Genomic DNA, 16,679 nt, shown 5'->3' with positions numbered 1-16,679 from the left:
CGACTTTCCTCTCCAAACTTCTATTCATACATAAGCTTTGGGGCTGCTTTTACCCCAGGCAGACTGCATTCTGTCTTGCCATTTCTGTTGGCTAAAACAGTTTTCCCGTGACGTCACTTCTCACGAGGGTTGTCTTGTCTTGTGCTCTCTGTTTTCAGCATTGGTTGGAGTTTACAAAGTCAGTGGTGAAGCAACTGAGATGTAAGTATTCATAAAGAATCTAAGCTTTGCCACTGGGAGGACGGGAGGAGACCCCCAGGGTAGTAAGATTTGGTCTACGTGTGTAATTTTCCACTGTTCTAGTGTATGATGGCCCTATCTACAAAAGGGTTGTTTTTTTTTAGTTTACCTTGCATGTATGTATGTATGTGCGCCATATGTGTGCCTGGTACCCTGGAGGCCAGAAGAGGACATCTGGAGTTACAGATGGTTGCAAGCTACCATGTGGGTGCTGGGAATTGAACTTGGGTCCTCAGCTAGCACTCCCAATGCTGAGCCCTCTGTCCAGCCCCACAAAGGGATTTTTTTCCTTACGGTTCAGGGGCCTGTGCATGCCAGGAGGGGAACCCAATCGTCTCCTTGAGAGGGCCTCTCTTAACAGGCACCTTTTCCTGCAGCCCAGCCTCCGTTCACCATGTGCTTCCGTGTGAAGTTCTACCCTGCAGACCCTGCTGCCCTGAAAGAAGAAATAACCAGGTGAGGCTGGCACGCGACTCCCAGCCACTGTGGCCTGTGGGGAGGGTGGGAACTTTGGAAGTGCCCGGCTCTCTTTGGAGGAATGCTTCCTAGATAGAACCTGTTCTGTGTTTTCTGGCTCCCACTTTCTTTGTTCCCAGTCTCTGGAGGTGGAGCAGCCGGGACTTTCCTCTTTTGAGTCTCCAATTGCTTACTCTACAAGGGATCTGGAGTCACTAACTGCTGAACCGCCGCAGGTTTTTCCCTTGCCTTTAAGGTGGCTCTGTTGATGGCTCTGGAGACACAGCTGCTTGATTTCAGGCTTGGAAATAGACTCCAGTGGCCCAAAGGGTATACTTGGGAAATACCAAGGTGTGACATGGGAAGGCAGGGTGGAAAACACGGAGATTCTAGATCAAACGAGTAGATCCCAGCATGCTGTTTGAGCAGGTGCGTGAAGCGCTCTTCATTGTGGGAAGCATGTTCTGGGGCAGGCATGCCATGAGCCCTGTCTCTTCCACTGGAGAAAGAGAAAGAGCCTCTAGCCTAAGGCCACCCTGCCAGAGGGTTGGTGAACAGGAATCGGCTTTGTGCATCTAAACCAGACTCGTCCTAAGCCTTGCCTCTGAGATTCAGAAGTTCTGGGTTGCTGCGGTCCCTTATTTTGTCTTCAGCAAAACCCTGATGTTCACCCGTGGCAGGTGGGACCATTGGGGAAGAAATGGCACTGTTAATTCTAATCCCCTCCCCATTGCCTTGGAGAAAGCAAAGTCAGAAAAGAGGTAACTGCCGTCATATAGAGGCAACTTGTCCCATACAGCCTTGGGATCTGTTCTGGATCCTGAACTACTTTGTAAAAATCCCAAAGGGACAAAAGAAGAGGGAATGCAGAATCCTTTCCAAAACTGTGGAAGAGCATGCCGCTGGCTTTATATCGGGTGAAAGGGATGGAGGGGTGTCTCAGAAATCAGGGAAGGGAGAGGGGATGAGGATCTGGAAGAAGTGCAGAAAAAACAGGAAGTATGGAGAGGAAACAAGGAAGGCGGAGGGGTCAGGGAGGAGGGCAAGTGGCTTCACGAGGAGCCCAGTGTGGGTTGAGGAGAAGCTTCTGGAGTCAAGACCAGGAAGGCTGCCTCCTGCACATGGACAGAGCCGTACGCACCTGCCAACTATAAAGCAGAGGCCAGCGATGCAAGTGTAAGAACTGTGAGTTCTGCTCACCTTCATGGGACTGAAAGTGACTGCCACCATCTTAATGAGCGGCCCAGTGGCTTCAGACAAGTCCATGGGGACAGGACCGCTATGTTTACCAACTTGAACAGAGAGGTGTTTGGTCAAAGCACTACTGCCCCTCATGACCTGAGCCCCCTTCTCCCTGCTGAGAGTGCTAGAGCAGACCCTGTCCACTCTTGTCCAGGTCAGGCCAAACTTAACACTTTTTGGTTGGTTGGTTGGTTGGTTGGTTGGTTGGTTGGTTGGTTGGTGGTTTGGCTTGTTTTTCAAGACAGGGTTTCTCTGTGTAGCCCTGGCTGTCCTGGAACTCACTCTGTAGACCAGGCTGGCCTCAAACTCAGAGATCTGCCTGCCTCTTTCCTGAGTGCTGGATTAAAGGCGTGTGCCACCACCGCCCAACCAAACTTTAACCTTGTTAAAGCCAGCTCCTTGCCTCTACCGCCACCAGCACTGCCTGTTCTCCGTGTCCTTGGCCCCCCAGGAGGGCTGAGAGGAATTGGTCTAGCGATTTGGTAACTGCTTTTAGACACAGGGCTTCTGAATGGTTTTTCTTGGCTATTAGGAGCTCATCATCCAATTTTTTTATTAACATGCTGGCCCTCCTACCAAGAAGAAACATAGACCTGGTAGCACAAGTTCAGTTCATGTTACTTCCTGACTGCAGGACTTGGCCATACACTATTCAACCTCATTGACCTTTGGACAACTCACAGAATAAGGATAGTAATAGCTAATTCTGCAAATTATTGGGATAATTAACCAGTTTACTAGCTTCTTTTTTGTTTGTTTTAATTAGTGTGTGTGTGTGTGTGTGTGTGTGTGTGTGTGTGTGTGTGTGTGTGTGTGTACACATGAGTATATATACAAGTGTGTGGGTACATGCTTGCTCACATGCAGGGCCAGAAGAGGTCACCAGATCTTTCAGTGCTAAAGTTACAAGCACGCTGGCTTGTAATGAGTGCTGGGATCTAAATGCCAGTTTTCATGATTGTATAACTTGTACTCTTAACCATTAAGTCATCTCTTCAACCCTTATCATCTTCTTCTTCTTCTTCTTCTTCTTCTTCTTCTTCTTCTTCTTCTTCTTCTTCTTCTTCTTCTTCTTCTTTGTCTTCGTCGTCATCTTCTTCTTCTTCCTCTTCCTCTCCTTCTCCTTGTCCTTCCTCCTCCACCTTTTTGTCATCATCATAGTCATCCTCCTCCTCCTCCTTATTCTTTGTTTAAAAAAAAAAAACAAACATTTCAGGCCCGGTGTGGTAGCTCATGCCTATAACCCCAGCAGTTGGGAGATGGAGGATCAGGACTCATCCTGACTCACAGAAAAATCGAGGCCAGAGCTAAAGAGATTGTGCAGAGGTTAAGAGAATACATTGCTATTGCAGAGACCTAAATCTGGTTCCCAGCATCCACATTAGGTGGCTCCCAACCGTCTGTAACTTCAGGTCCTGGGGATCTGACACCTCTGTCCTTCAAAGACACCTGGACACACATGTGTGTGCATACACACACATACGTAGAAAGAGGAAAGGAAGGAGGGAAGGAGGAAAAGAGAGAAAATATAAAAATAAATATTTTTTTAAAAAAGAAAATTTGAGAGCTCGAGAGCTGGCTCAGTGTTAAGAGCAGCACTGGCTACTCTTCCAGAGGGCCCAGGTTCAATTCCTAGCCCTGATGTAGTGGCTTACAACCGTCTATAACTCTAGCTCCAGGAGATCTGATGCCCTGTCTGGCCTCCTTGGGTATCAGGCACACATCTGGTACATACAGGCAAAACACCTGTACACATAAAAATGTTTTAAATTAAAAAAGAAAAGAAAAAAGTTTGAGGCCAGTCAGGCATATCTAAGACTGTGTCTTGCATGGGGGCATAGGGGAGGTTGGAAGGACGAACTCATGGGTGAATATGATCGATATATATTGTATAAATGTATGGAACACTTAAACTTCTTATTTTCAAAAAGACCCCTGGCTCACAAAACCAAATAATTAAACTTATAAATAAAATAAGCATTTATTATCACAGATTCTGAGGATCATAAATCCAGACAAGGCTCAGTGTGGACTTGGGTTTTTTTGAGAGTGTCACTAATGTAGCCTAAGCTGGCCTTGAAGTCACGATGCTCCTGCCTCCACCTCCCTAGTGCTGAGGTCACATCCTGGGTGTCACCATGCCCCGTGGAGGGTCTTAAACTTCCTGGTACACTTCCAGCCCCCAGGGAGCCTTGCACTGAGCAAAGACTCGGTGTGTTTCCTGCCAAATTGATGACATGGTCCATGGCAATGTAGCATTGGGATCACGGCCGGGCCTCTCACCAAGTCAGTGGCAGACTTCAAGGACAAGTGCACCAGCACCTCCGCCATCGGCATGCGTCCTCACTAACCACCTCAGACAATTTCCCCTCCGTCTTTACCTCGCCAGCCTTCTTTCCCCAGAGTGCAATTTTCTCATATTGTCAGTAGTATGAACTGTGGGGTGCCTGGCCTGATCTGGAGTTTTCATCCCTCTCTCGAACATTCTATGAAGCCTTGGAATTCGCTCCATGTTTCTCATACATATCCCTTCTGATCTTGAGAGAGTGGGGACCTGCCCAGCCTCACTCGGTACCCATAATTCACTCCTGCCTTTGAGCCCTTCATCTCATCATCCCGCCTTGCTGCCAAACTCATTTAGCTGTTGGTGTGTCTTTTTTTTCCCCCCCTGGCAATCTGGATCCTAAATTTCACTACCACCTCAGCCATTCCTATGGAGCGAGGCTGAGGAAGGGATGAGCTGGAGAGTAAAGAACTCTGCTTCGGGGCTGGAGAATGGCTGGGTGGTTAAGAGCACTGACCGCTCTTCCAAAGAACCTGGGTTCAATTCCCAGCACCCACAGGGTGGCTCACAGCCATCTGTAACTCCAGTCCTAGAGGATCCAACACCCTCCTCTGTGGGCACTGCACACACATGGCACACAGTGATATAGGCAGGCAAAACATCCATACACATAAAAGTAAATAAATACTAAAAAAAAGAGAGAATGAAACTGAGTATCAGTTTAAAAAAAAAAATTCTGCTTCACTTTATACATTGGGTCCTTCCCACAAGACAAATTTAGTTTCCAAATCCTGATTAGTTTCCTTTGTCATTTTTGTTTTTAAATAATAAATAGATTTTATTTTTTTGTCTAGACTGGTGATGGGGCCATGAAAATGGAGAGTTAGCCACCAGATTTAGCTTTCACCAGGGACTGCAGGTGGATGAACTCTTTGAGAGATCAAGTACCAGAAGGAAACCGATGCAGCCACACCTTACCAGGAGGCAGAGGCCTGACACACGCCAGGGGTTGGAGGAATTCAATAGAGTGCATGAATGTGTGCATCCACACATGGAGTCCCCAGTCACTTATTCTTTCAGCGAATATTATTTGAGCCTCCGATAGGCTAACTCGGACTGCCAAACCTCTCTGGAGAGGGAGAGAAAGTCAGTGTTTTGGGCTTCTGGAACCATATGGTCTCTGTCACCACTACTCGGTTCTGTTGGTGCCATTCGGAAGCAGCCGTAGATGATACATGAATGAGTGAGCAAGGCCATGTTCCAGCAAAATTTGATTCCATTAGAAAGTATGGCAGTGGGCCGTGCATGCCACCCCTGGAGAAGGAATCAGAAGGATTCAAATCTCACAGTATTTTTGAGCTATGGGACAGGGCTAGTAGTACCTCTCAGAACTCGGTTTCCTTGTCTGTGAAAATGGGACAGAAGCGGCAGTTACTCGTGGAGTCATTGGAGGCCTGAATGAGGAGGGGGGTGGGGGCAGTGGAGCATGGGGCAGCGGAGGAGCGTGGGACAGCGGAGGAGCGTGGGGCAGCGGAGGAGCGTGCGGCAGTGGAGGAGCGTGGGGCAGCGGAGGAGCGTGAGGCAGTGAAGTGTGGGGCAGCGGAGGAGCGTGGGGCAGCGGAGTGGAGGAGCGTGGGGCAGCGGAGTGGAGGAGCGTGGGGTCATGGAGCGTGGGGCAGCGGAGGAGCGTGGGGCAGCGGAGGAGCGTGGGGCAGCGGAGGAGCGTGGGGCAGCGGAGGAGCGTGGGGCAGCGGAGGAGCGTGGGGCAGCGGAGGAGCGTGGGGCAGTGGAGGAGCGTGGGGCATGGTGTGCACTCAGACACGGAGAGAGCTGCTAGCATTCGTGTTTTGTTTCATGTTGTCATGGGTCGCCCGCCCCTCCTGTATGTGTGACTGTGAGAGGAGTGACTGCCTCCTGTGCCCTCGTGTATTTTCCCTAGTACCTGAGGTTCCTAGCCTTGTGAAGGACAGAAAGAGATACGTAAAGCTTTAAAAATAAAACAAACAAACAAAAAGCCACAGACCAGTGAGTTGGCTCAGTGGGGTAAACGCGCTTGCTGAGCCCCTGGGGACCTGAATTCCTGACATCTGAAACTCCAGACTCAGCACTCCTAACGTGAGGTGAGGGTGGGTGGGGGGCTGGCTGGAAGCTTACCCACACAGCACAGCAACAGAAGAGAGAGAGACCCGCCTCAAAAACAAGGTGGAACCAGCCATGAGGTTCAGCGGGGAAAGGCACTTGCTCACAAACCCGTGGGTCTTAGCTCAGTCCCTGGCACCACCGAGCAGGAGAGAGCTAGTTCTCACAAGCTGTCCTCTGACCTCAACACAAACACATCAATAAAAAATAAAATCTCTTTTAAAAATTAGTGTGTGTAGCCAGGTTGTGGTGGCGAACACCTTTAATCGTGATAATCAGGAGGCAGAGGCAGGTGGTAGCCAGCCTGGTCTACAGAACAGTTCCAGGACAGCCAGTGCTACCCAGAGAAACCTTATCTCAAAAAAAACGACAACAACAAAAATAGCATGTGTGTGCCCACAGAGACACAATGCCCAGAAGCGAGCATTGAATCCTCTGGAGCTGGAGTTCCAGTCAGTAATGAGCAGTCTTATAGGAACTGAACTCAGATTCTCTGGAAGAGCAGCAAGTGTTCTTAATCACTGAGCCATCTCTCCAGCCCATATACATATGTGTGTGTGTGTGTGTGTGTGTGTGTGTGTGTGTGTGTGTGTGTACATGTACACATATATGTATATATACATACACATATACTCACACATATATACATAAATTTATATACATGGGCTGGAGAGATGGCTCAGTGGTTGATATATATACACATATATACATACAGAGAGAGAGACGTTTAGGGGCCCTTCTCTCTCCTCTGAGAGCTAAATGAATTACCACAGGGTAGAAAAGCACCGGACCCAGAATCAGAGGCCTGAATTGTGACTGATGGGTAACACCAGACAGACAGGTCATGCCACAGCTCTGGATATCCGTCTCCTCAGCTAGGAGTCGAGGGAGTTCTGTTCCTTAACTCTGGTTCTGAGGAGCACTAGCACCTGGCTGTGCTGAGCAGGCCTGGAAGGCCGATCCCTCATCTGCCAACACACAGTTGCCTTGATGCCTGCTTCACACAAGATAACCCCCAGAGGCCTTGCATGGTGAGAGTGCACCGGAGTCTCATAGGAGTGGGTCTAACGATGCTGTGATGGTGTGGGCTACAGTGTCAGCACCAAGTCAACCTAAAACTTTCTGGACACCACTGTGGCCGAAATCAAGGGGTGCCTCGTCAAGATGTTGGAGGGTCCTTTAGTGAGCTCATTTCTTCCTGCTCTATAATGGCTCGTTTTCTTTAGGGTATAACTTGCCCATCCTTCCCCCCCCCCCCCCCCCGCCCCATTTGCCATGGTATTGCTTGACAGTTTTTATAGCCTTCCCCTTGAGCTCCCGACAGCTGTCATATAATCAGAAGTCAAAGGACTCCCAGCCTCAGAGAGCTGAGCACATTCCACCTCACCCTGGACATCTGCCATGGGCCCGTCCGTAGCAATGCCTTGTAAAGCAACAGTCCTCTGTGTGAGGAAGGCTGGCAGCTTGCAAACAGTGGGGATCAGACACTCCAGAGAAGCTACAAGAGCACCCTCTGACATGCTTCCCTAGGGGGATGCTCCTCAGTCTGTGAGAGAGGATCACCATTCCGATTTGTGGGTGCCGTTTGATACCTCTCCTTTCATCCAGGATAGCCTGTCCCGGGTTTTCAGTCATAAATGAGCAGAGCCCCAAAGAAGGAATGAGAGGTGGATTTGAGCCCAGGAAGTGAGCAGTGAGTTGGGGGCAAAGGTTGTATCTGCATCCTGCCAAAACCTGTGGAAGGTGGGAGTTGGAACAGCAAGAGGCAGGGAAGTGCTCGCTCGCCTCTCCCACACACCGTGTGGCATTTCACTGTGGGAAGCAGAGTGCAGACGAGCTGGATTTGATAGATCCATCTTAATTATTCTCTCGGCATGACGCCAGTTTTTCTCGGCGAATGTTAGGGCCAAGTGGGTTTGGTGGAGGAGAGGAGGGGCTCTTACAAGCTCCCAGGAGGAAATCCTCACCTTCCCTTTGGTTTGAGGAAGATACCACATATTGATGTGGTCACAGGGATACTTTTGTATTTCTTAGGACTCCAGCCTCTTATATGCAAGTCATACGAGGAGCTTGGTAAAAGGTGCAGGCTCCATATAATGCCGATATTGCTGGTGTGGGGGCTGTACCTGCAGTAGCAAGACCCAAGGAGAGCTTAGACGGCTCCTTGACTGATTCTCCATTCTCTAAGCCCAGGACTCACTCCCTACTTCCTCCGAAAGTTGTACTGTCCATGGCTCTCTTTCTCTTCGGGCATTTTTACATGATTACCTGGACATGTCATTCAGACTGACTATAAAACAGAGGAAACCAGTTGTCCAAGGAGGCCCTAAATTCTGCTGGTCGGAATTAGTGGACTGAAGGGACTTAGGCTATAGTTCCATTACTCCTTGCTTCCCCAGGGATGCTGGAGTGACTGCCCAACAAAGTACCATCAGCCCTGACTTAAAGTAACAAGCCATCTCAGAACTTCTGTGGGTTGAGAGTCCAGGGGTGATTTAGCTGGGAGCTTCTAGCTTAGGATTAGTCATGGATTGGCTGGGACCTTATTCACCTGAGGGTATTCTGTGACTGTTGGCAGAAAGTGTCCCTCCTCCTCCCCTTGGGCCTCTCTGTAGGTCAGTGTCAGCATCCTCAGGCAGAGTAAATGGTCCAAGAGAAAGAACAGAGCGGCTGTGGTGACGCTGACGAGACATTCATTTCTGTTTGGTTTGTTACTAACAGCAAATCTCTAAGACCAGCCCTACAAGAGGTGAGAATTCAGTAGTTTCTCATGAAATGAAGAAACTGTGGCTGTATTTTTAAACCACCACAGGTGCCTCCTGGCCACAAAGCCAGTGTGGGAGAGGACCCACTCAAGGGACTGATGCACCTCGTAGCCATAGGTCTGCTCTTGTTGGTCAACTTGTGAGAGCATGGTCATCTCTCAGCACTCTTGGTAAAGGCACTTCCAAAGGGAAAGCTATCAGCTCCACCCCACGGTGACAGGGGCCGTCCAGCTGCTTCAGAAACTACAGAGCAGCTGCAGACTCAGAGGGTCATACAGTATTAAAGAGCCAGGGTCAGGAGTCCCCAAGTCGTGAATTTTGATCTGCCCTTTACCATTTGGTTGTGTGTCTGTGAGAAAACCACTGAAGCCTCAGATTTATCTGGAAGGTGGAAGTAATAATAGTGCCTGTTTCGAAGTGTTGTGTGAGAACTAAATGAGGTATTAGACGGGAATCATGCAGCGTCTGCTCTAGCAGACAGGCACTCAGTGCAGGGCTCCTGTTCTCGATACCTTGCCTCCACCCCACATTCACATTCTGTGTTTCAAAAGATGTTAGCCAGCAGCTCCTACTTTTCTGCTCCTACATGAGTGCCACTTCTCACATTTTTTAAATACTTGGGAGCATGCGCACGCGCATGCACACACACATGCACGCACTCGCACACGCACTCCCCCACACACATGTACACACTCACACACACAAGAGTGCATGTGAGTGCAGGTATCTGCAGTATCCAGAAGAGGGTGTCAAGATGTCAGGTACCCTGGAACTGGAGTTCCCAATGGGTTGTGTGAGCCATCTAACATCCCAACATCCAGCTGGGAACCAAACTCAGGTCCTCTGCATGAGCAAGCAGCATAGGCTCTTAACCACCAAGCTATCTCTCCAACCCCTGTCTTCTCCCTTTTTATTTGGATTTGAAGAGATCTGATTGACTTCTGCCAATCATCTACAGGGGGACATATGCTAATGCCAAGCCTAGGCTGAACTCTTCCCCTGACCTATTCCTTCACACACTAAGGCCAAGGCAGGCCCTATTTCCCCATCCCTGATGGCACAGTTTTTCCTGATTGTATCAGACTGGTTCCCTTCAGATCCCAGCACTTTGGTGTTGGGCGGGGGTATGGGAGGGAGGTGTTTTTGCCAGGGAGTAATATGTCTATGTTGAGCTATATTGGAATCTGACAGGTTGTTTTGATCTGAACTTTAAACAATTAATGGTTCAGAGCAGAGTACCTGAGAGCCTGTGAAGAAATGGAAAATTTCTTGTTCTGTGGTATGAAAAAAAAATGTTTTAATGTAGGGGAAAATGCCCTGACAAAGATTTTGATAGGCTTATATTACATATTTATGTCTTTAAAGCAATGAAAGCGATCTTTTCTAGTTCATTCTGTCTCTCTGCAGGTACTTAGTGTTCCTGCAGATCAAAAGGGATCTCTACCATGGCCGTCTCCTCTGTAAAACGTCGGATGCCGCCTTGTTAGCAGCCTATATCCTTCAAGGTAATAACTTTGGACAGGATAAATTTGCTTTTTACGCTAAGTCCTGATTACATTATTCCATTTACCACAGATGACGACTTCTTAGATCGAAACAGCTTCTAACTTGAAGCAAGTTAAAGGATTTTGCCCGGGTTGTCTAGAGCCAAAAAGCTCAGAGCCCTCCTGCACCCAGGGTCTCACTGCGAGCCCCCTTGAGTCATTTCGACCTTCAGAGACGTGTCCTGTACCTTGCATGCTAATGTTTCCGTGCTGCTGAAGAGTAATTAGAATCACTTGATCCCACCCTTTCAGGCAAATAGCCATGGTATGAGGCATGATGGGATTCTGGTATCTATTTTGTAGACCTCTCAGCTGAGAGTGCTCAGTGTTGCAAGTATTCTCCAGTGAGAAGCCATTTCCTGGTGCTGATGAGGAAGAGTTGAGCCTCTGCTGATTCCCAGGCTGGCTGTGGGGATTGGTCATGAAATGTGAGGACCTGTCATGCCCTTCTCTCATGAAATGCTGAGGACACTCAAGTGTCACTCCTCGGAATTGTCTTAGTCCTCCATCCTAAAACTGTCATTAACGACAGGATCATTTGGACCTAAAACCACGAAGTTTCCATTAAAAACATGAACCCTTGATTGTGAATCAGGGAACTCTCAGGGGAGTTCTAAGGAGAGTCTGCAAAGAGCTCGCTGGCAGGAGAAATATCAGACCTGTGGTTAGAGGGGGAAACTGAGCCCACTGGGGCTCTGGCTCTGAGAATACCATTTCAGTCCCAGCCAGTGGGAAGTGTAGCAGATGCTTGTGCATCCTGAGGTACTCAGAGAGTATCCCTTTCTCTCTTTTTTTTTTTTTTTTTTTTTTTTTTTTTTTGGTTTTTCGAGACAGGGTTTCTCTGTGTAGTTTTGGTGCCTTTCCTGGAACTCACTCTGTAGCCCAGGCTGACCTCGAACTCACAGAGATCCGCCTGCCTCTGCCTCCCAAGTGCTGGGATTAAAGGCGTGCGCCACCACCGCACGGGTGCTTTTGTTTTAAGACAGAGTGTGACTATGTAATCCTGCCTGGCCTGGAACTCACTATGTAGTCCAAGCTGGCTTTGAATTCAGAGGTCCTAAATCTGTAGACCAGGCTGGCCTTGAACTCACAGAGATCCACCTGGCTCTGCCTCCCGAGTGCTGGGATTAAAGGCGTGCGCCACCACTGCCCGGCTTCCCCTTTCTTTTTTAAAGAGGAAGTCTGGCCTACACTGGTTGCACTGTGAAACTCTAGCCTTTTCCTCAGGTCCACCCTGATCATTATGTCAAATTATTTTTTTCAAAAAGTATTTGGTACCCAACATCAATATTTCCCCCTTGGAGCTTTTCAAATAAAATCAAAGTAAATGACCTCAAGGTTCAAAGTCACTCATACTTCAAGGAATGAGATCTCTTGTTAAATAATAGAAATTTCCACCGAATTTGGAGTTTGGTTAGGTTTTTGTTTGCTTTACTTTTGTTTTGTTTTGCCTTAGACATATGATTTCACTATGTTGTCCAGGCTGGTCTTGGATTCTTGGGCTCAAGTGAGCCTTCTACCTCAGACTCCCCAGTTTCTGAGGCTACCAACATCTACCACTACCACACTCAGCCCCGAATAATGTGGAAGGACCTATAATTGGCAGTGGAACGCACAAGCCCAGAGCACCATGTCCAGCTGTGACAGGGGTCTTGTTTCCTCCCAGTACTTAGTCTGCCTCGGCTGAAGAGCATGTGGCTCTCCAAGGGAAGGAAGGGGACAGCCAGCAAGCTGCTGGAAGCTCCTCTTTGCTTTTCTGAGCTACCCTTTGGGTGGGGCTCTGCATGAGGAGAAAGCTGGCTTCTGGCTGGGAGAGCACTGAGGAAAGACAGTGCTCATAAGAACTCCCAGAGACCTCACAGCCTTAGAGATGAACTTTGTAGGCATGGCACGAGCCACAGCATTGGGAAGTCAGCCTTAGAATCTGGTGTCCCTGCACTTGGTCACTGGGTTATAGCCATGTAGCGGCAGGCCTACCTGGTGAGCCCACCATGAGCACTGAATGTATTCATCTGATTCCATGTGTGAGGGCAAAGTCCTGAGCGGTCCCTACTAAAATCTTTGGGATGGGATTTAGGGTGGAACACAAGAGGTCTCGTCTTCCTGATCAAACTCACTGTTTGTTGCTACCATGTAGGGCATGGCTCCATGCCTTCCCGTGTGGCTGAATGACTGAGGACCAAAGAACAGGCTTCTGCTCTTTTATTGCAATTTGACTTGTGACCTCAGAGCACAGGGCCAGCCCTACTATCTCTGTTTGACTTGAAAGTTAACCGATTGTGTGCAGCAGAGAAAAAAAGCACACATCCGCTCCCTGTGAGCCTGCCCTCTTCCAGCCAAGGGCCAAGCTCAGGGTCTGCCTCGTGCCTTGGCCTCCAAGCCATGTGTTAATCTTGTTTTTTTTCTTTTTTCCTACCTTTGAAAAGCGGAGATTGGGGATTACGACCCAGGAAAGCACCCTGAAGGCTACAGCTCCAAGTTCCAATTTTTCCCGAAACATTCAGAGAAACTGGAAAAGAAAATTGCCGAGATTCACAAGACTGAACTCAGGTACGTGACACTCACCTGGGGCCCTGGCTCTCAGAAACTACTTGCTCACACAGAGTGATGCTCCCAGCCCTGGTGACCGTGGGATATCCTGTTTACAGGGATCCACTGACAGCACATCCCCCTCCCAGTGAGGCTAAACTCCTCACCAAGAGCAGTCTACAGCCATAGCATTCTGAACAAGCTCTATCTTGTCTGATGTCAGAAGCTAAACAGCTAAGCTGGATGGGAGATGAGCACAGGGCTCAGCTGACTTACATCTAGTGCTATGGTTTAGAGACTGTAGCTTCAGCATTCGGTGAGACACCTGCACCAGGGATGCCACCGGGGATGCCGTAGCTGGTAACCACAGAGTCCTTCATTCCTCAACTTGGTTTAGCCTACCCAGATTATGCAGAACCATAAACAGCATTGATGCAGCCTTTCACCCACGTTAACTAGAGCAATGGTGGAGCGGGCCCTACGTCATGTCTCATACTAGAACATAGGTTCCCCAGACGGATAAACTACCTCAAACAAAGGTATGTGTGCTAGAATGTTATAAACTAACAAGAAACTGGGTCACCGTTTTAATATGTGACAATTTCATTTAACTTTTAGGACTTTGGATATATTAAGACAGTTAAGCAATAATCCAAAAAAAATGTATTAACCAACATAGAAAAGATAGATTAAATTTAAACTACATTTAAAATAAAGAATTTTATTTTTATTTTCATTTACTTTGAGTGTATTAGTTAGACAAAACCATGGGTTTCCTTGTGGGTTTTCTTCATTTTTAGGACACTTTAAAAAGAGGCAAAGAGCCGGGCGGTGGTGGCGCACGCCTTTAATCCCAGCACTCGGGAGGCAGAGTCAGGCGGATCTCTGTGAGTTCGAGGCCAGCCTGGGCTACCAAGTGAGTTCCAGGAAAGGCGCAAAGCTACACAGAGAAACCCTGTCTCGAAAAACCAAAAAAAAAAAAAAAAAAAAGAGGCAAAGAGAGGAAAGGCACAAATTGTGGTCACAACATGAACCATTCACGGAAGAGTAGTATGGGAGGGGAAAAACCAAACAAATTCTATGTGTCTATAAGAGAATCGGAAATTGAGCAGTGGATAAGAATGAGAATATATTCGTTACAAATATGTAATCTTGTGATAAGGTCCGTGCATTTCCTGCCCTCAGGAAGGACTGTGCTGGAGTGGGAGCCGGGTGCTTCTAATAATGCTGAACAGAAACCACACCTACCCCACCGTGACCTTGCCCCCCAAACCTTCATCTTCACTCAACGCTTATGAATGAACATAACCCAAAGCCTCTTCAGCATTTGCAAACAGACTGCCAGAGTCTAGTGTGCCCAGACAGGCTCCTATCAGAGCTGCAATCTTGGGTTTTTCCAATCTTCTCAATGCAGAGCCCAGTGGTTGGCCCTGTCACTGTTAGGGAAATGGTGACCCCTTGTGGTTACAAGTCGGGATGACAGACCCGCTTGTGAGCTCCCATTCAGAGATCAAGGATTTATGCTGGCTGCTTGAGGGTAAGATGTCCAAGTAGTGGGGACATTTCTGCAGAAAGTTAGTTCAAGGCGAGGGATTCCTCAAGAAATGATGGCTTCTGAGAAGACCCTGGAGATCTGAGCAAACTCCTGAGGTTAATGGATTTCAAGGGGCGGATTCCTTCAGACATGGAATGAAGATGCTCCTGGAAGGCATTTTCCAAGTATCTCCTTGCATCTGGGGTTTGTTGGTAGTTGTGGGTCCTCCTTCACCCTGATACCCATAGACACGGGTTCTGCCTTGCTTTCATAGTGTAAAAATGCCTGAGTTTTCTTCCTCTCTGCAACTTTGACAGCTCCTTTGGGCTCGGGCTGTGGACTTGTTTCTTGATCTACTTTCCAGAAGTAGCACAGAGGCTGGCACAGTACAGCGCGAAGGACAGCGGCCTCTTCGGGGGGACACCCGAGGGACTCTGGCCTGCTTCTCGCTTGGGTGGGCTTACTTCCTGCTCTGCCATATGACTTTGGGCAAATGATAAATTTAGTAATGAGCAACCTTTGTTCCTGCCTGCCAGCCATCAGAGCTGATGACTTCACAAGCTGCCCTCCTCACCTCACACTCCATCTGCTTTTCCAGGACTCTGCATGCAGAAGAGCCCGGAGCCAGTGCCACCACTGACTCCAAGGTGGTTTCATCTCCACGTTCCAGGAGGCAGGCAGGAAGGGAGCTGTGCCAAGGCCTCTTCAGACGGCTAGAGCTGGCTTGTTCCCATTCATAGTATCATCCTGTGCATGGAGAGCTGTACGGTGTGGAGGCCCGGCAGCATCTCCTACTGCTGTCATTCTCAACCTTGGAGTCACGACCCCTACGGGGGTCGAGCAACCCTTTCACATAGGTCACATAATAGATATTTACGTTGCAATTCATAACAGTAGCAAAATTACATTTATGAAGTAGCAATGAAAATAATTTTATGGTTGAGGGTCACCACAACACGAGGAGCTGTATTAAAGGGTTGCAGGGTTAGGAAGGCTGAGAACCACTGCCCTACTGCTTCTCCCAGCCCTCTGTTCCTGTGCTCTCTTTTGGCCAACAGAAAGGGCTGAGTGGTACCAGCAGCGTATAGGGAACCCTTTGTAAGTCAGTCCATGTCCGCTCACGGACAAGAAAGCTGGGGCCAGTAACCAGCCTACAGATACATTTTCCCTGTCTCCACAGGACTGCATGCTGTGAAAAACCACAAAATCATTGTCTCTGACTTGTTTAAACCCACAACCTCAGCTGGGCGTGGTGGTGCATGCCTTTAATTCCAGCACTTGGGAGGCAGAGCTCTGTGAGTTTGAGGCCAGCCAGGGACATTGTAAGACCCTGTCTCAAAAAAAAAATCTTTTTCATAACATCTGGCCAATGAGATGGTCCAGCACTTGTCAAGCCCTGCCCTCCTGAGTTCCACCCCCAAAGCCCACATGGGGAGGGAGAGAACCAGTTCTGGCAAGTCGTCCTCTGAGCTCACACACCCCATGGGACCAGAAACTGAACTCACAGCACCTAGCACGGCTTGGCCTGCGTTTTCTTTGGGGGTTTTGGCGATGATGGTTGCTTGCATATTTGTTTGATTTGGTTTTGGCTTTTGGTTTTTTGAGGCAGGATCTCCTGTAGTCCAAACTAGCCTTAAAATTTTCTGTGCACTTAAGGCTGGTCTTAAACTCCTGACCACTCCGCCTTCCTCTACCCCCCAAGTGCTGAGGTGCCAGATACCCCACACTACCATGTCTGGCTTTGTATGTATCCCAGGAAGGCTGTCATCTCAGAGCCGTCCCCACCGCCCCCCCACCCCACCCCCTTCGCTTGGAGCCCACTCAACTCATTATGTAGCCTGTTTTACTTTGAGTTTTGTTCTGTTTTCATTTTTTATTTATTTTATTTCTGCATATGGATGTCTTCCTGCATGTATGTCTATGGTGATATTTTATTTGTATTAAAA

The 16,679-nt window shown here is 48.5% G+C and overlaps 1 protein-coding gene across 5 annotated transcripts in view; it reads left to right on the top strand.

The window, feature by feature from the left end:
• Positions 1–16,679, top strand: part of Frmd5 (FERM domain containing 5) — a 278,946-nt gene that overhangs the window by 233,328 nt on the left and 28,939 nt on the right. For all 5 annotated transcript variants that reach the window (XM_052722787.1, XM_052722788.1, XM_052722786.1 and 2 more), the window contains 4 exons: positions 159–201; positions 618–696; positions 10,534–10,631; positions 13,097–13,220. In XM_052722787.1, the coding sequence (XP_052578747.1) occupies positions 159–201; positions 618–696; positions 10,534–10,631; positions 13,097–13,220 (344 nt within the window). The remainder of the gene's footprint in view (positions 1–158; positions 202–617; positions 697–10,533; positions 10,632–13,096; positions 13,221–16,679) is intronic.

This window comes from Peromyscus californicus, unplaced genomic scaffold, assembly GCF_007827085.1.
Source record: "Peromyscus californicus insignis strain IS unplaced genomic scaffold, ASM782708v3 Scaffold_7__1_contigs__length_154581171, whole genome shotgun sequence".
Taxonomy (NCBI): Eukaryota; Metazoa; Chordata; class Mammalia; order Rodentia; family Cricetidae; genus Peromyscus; species Peromyscus californicus.
The sequence above is the reverse complement of the archived record's forward strand: the minus strand, read 5'-3'. Positions and strand labels throughout refer to the sequence as shown.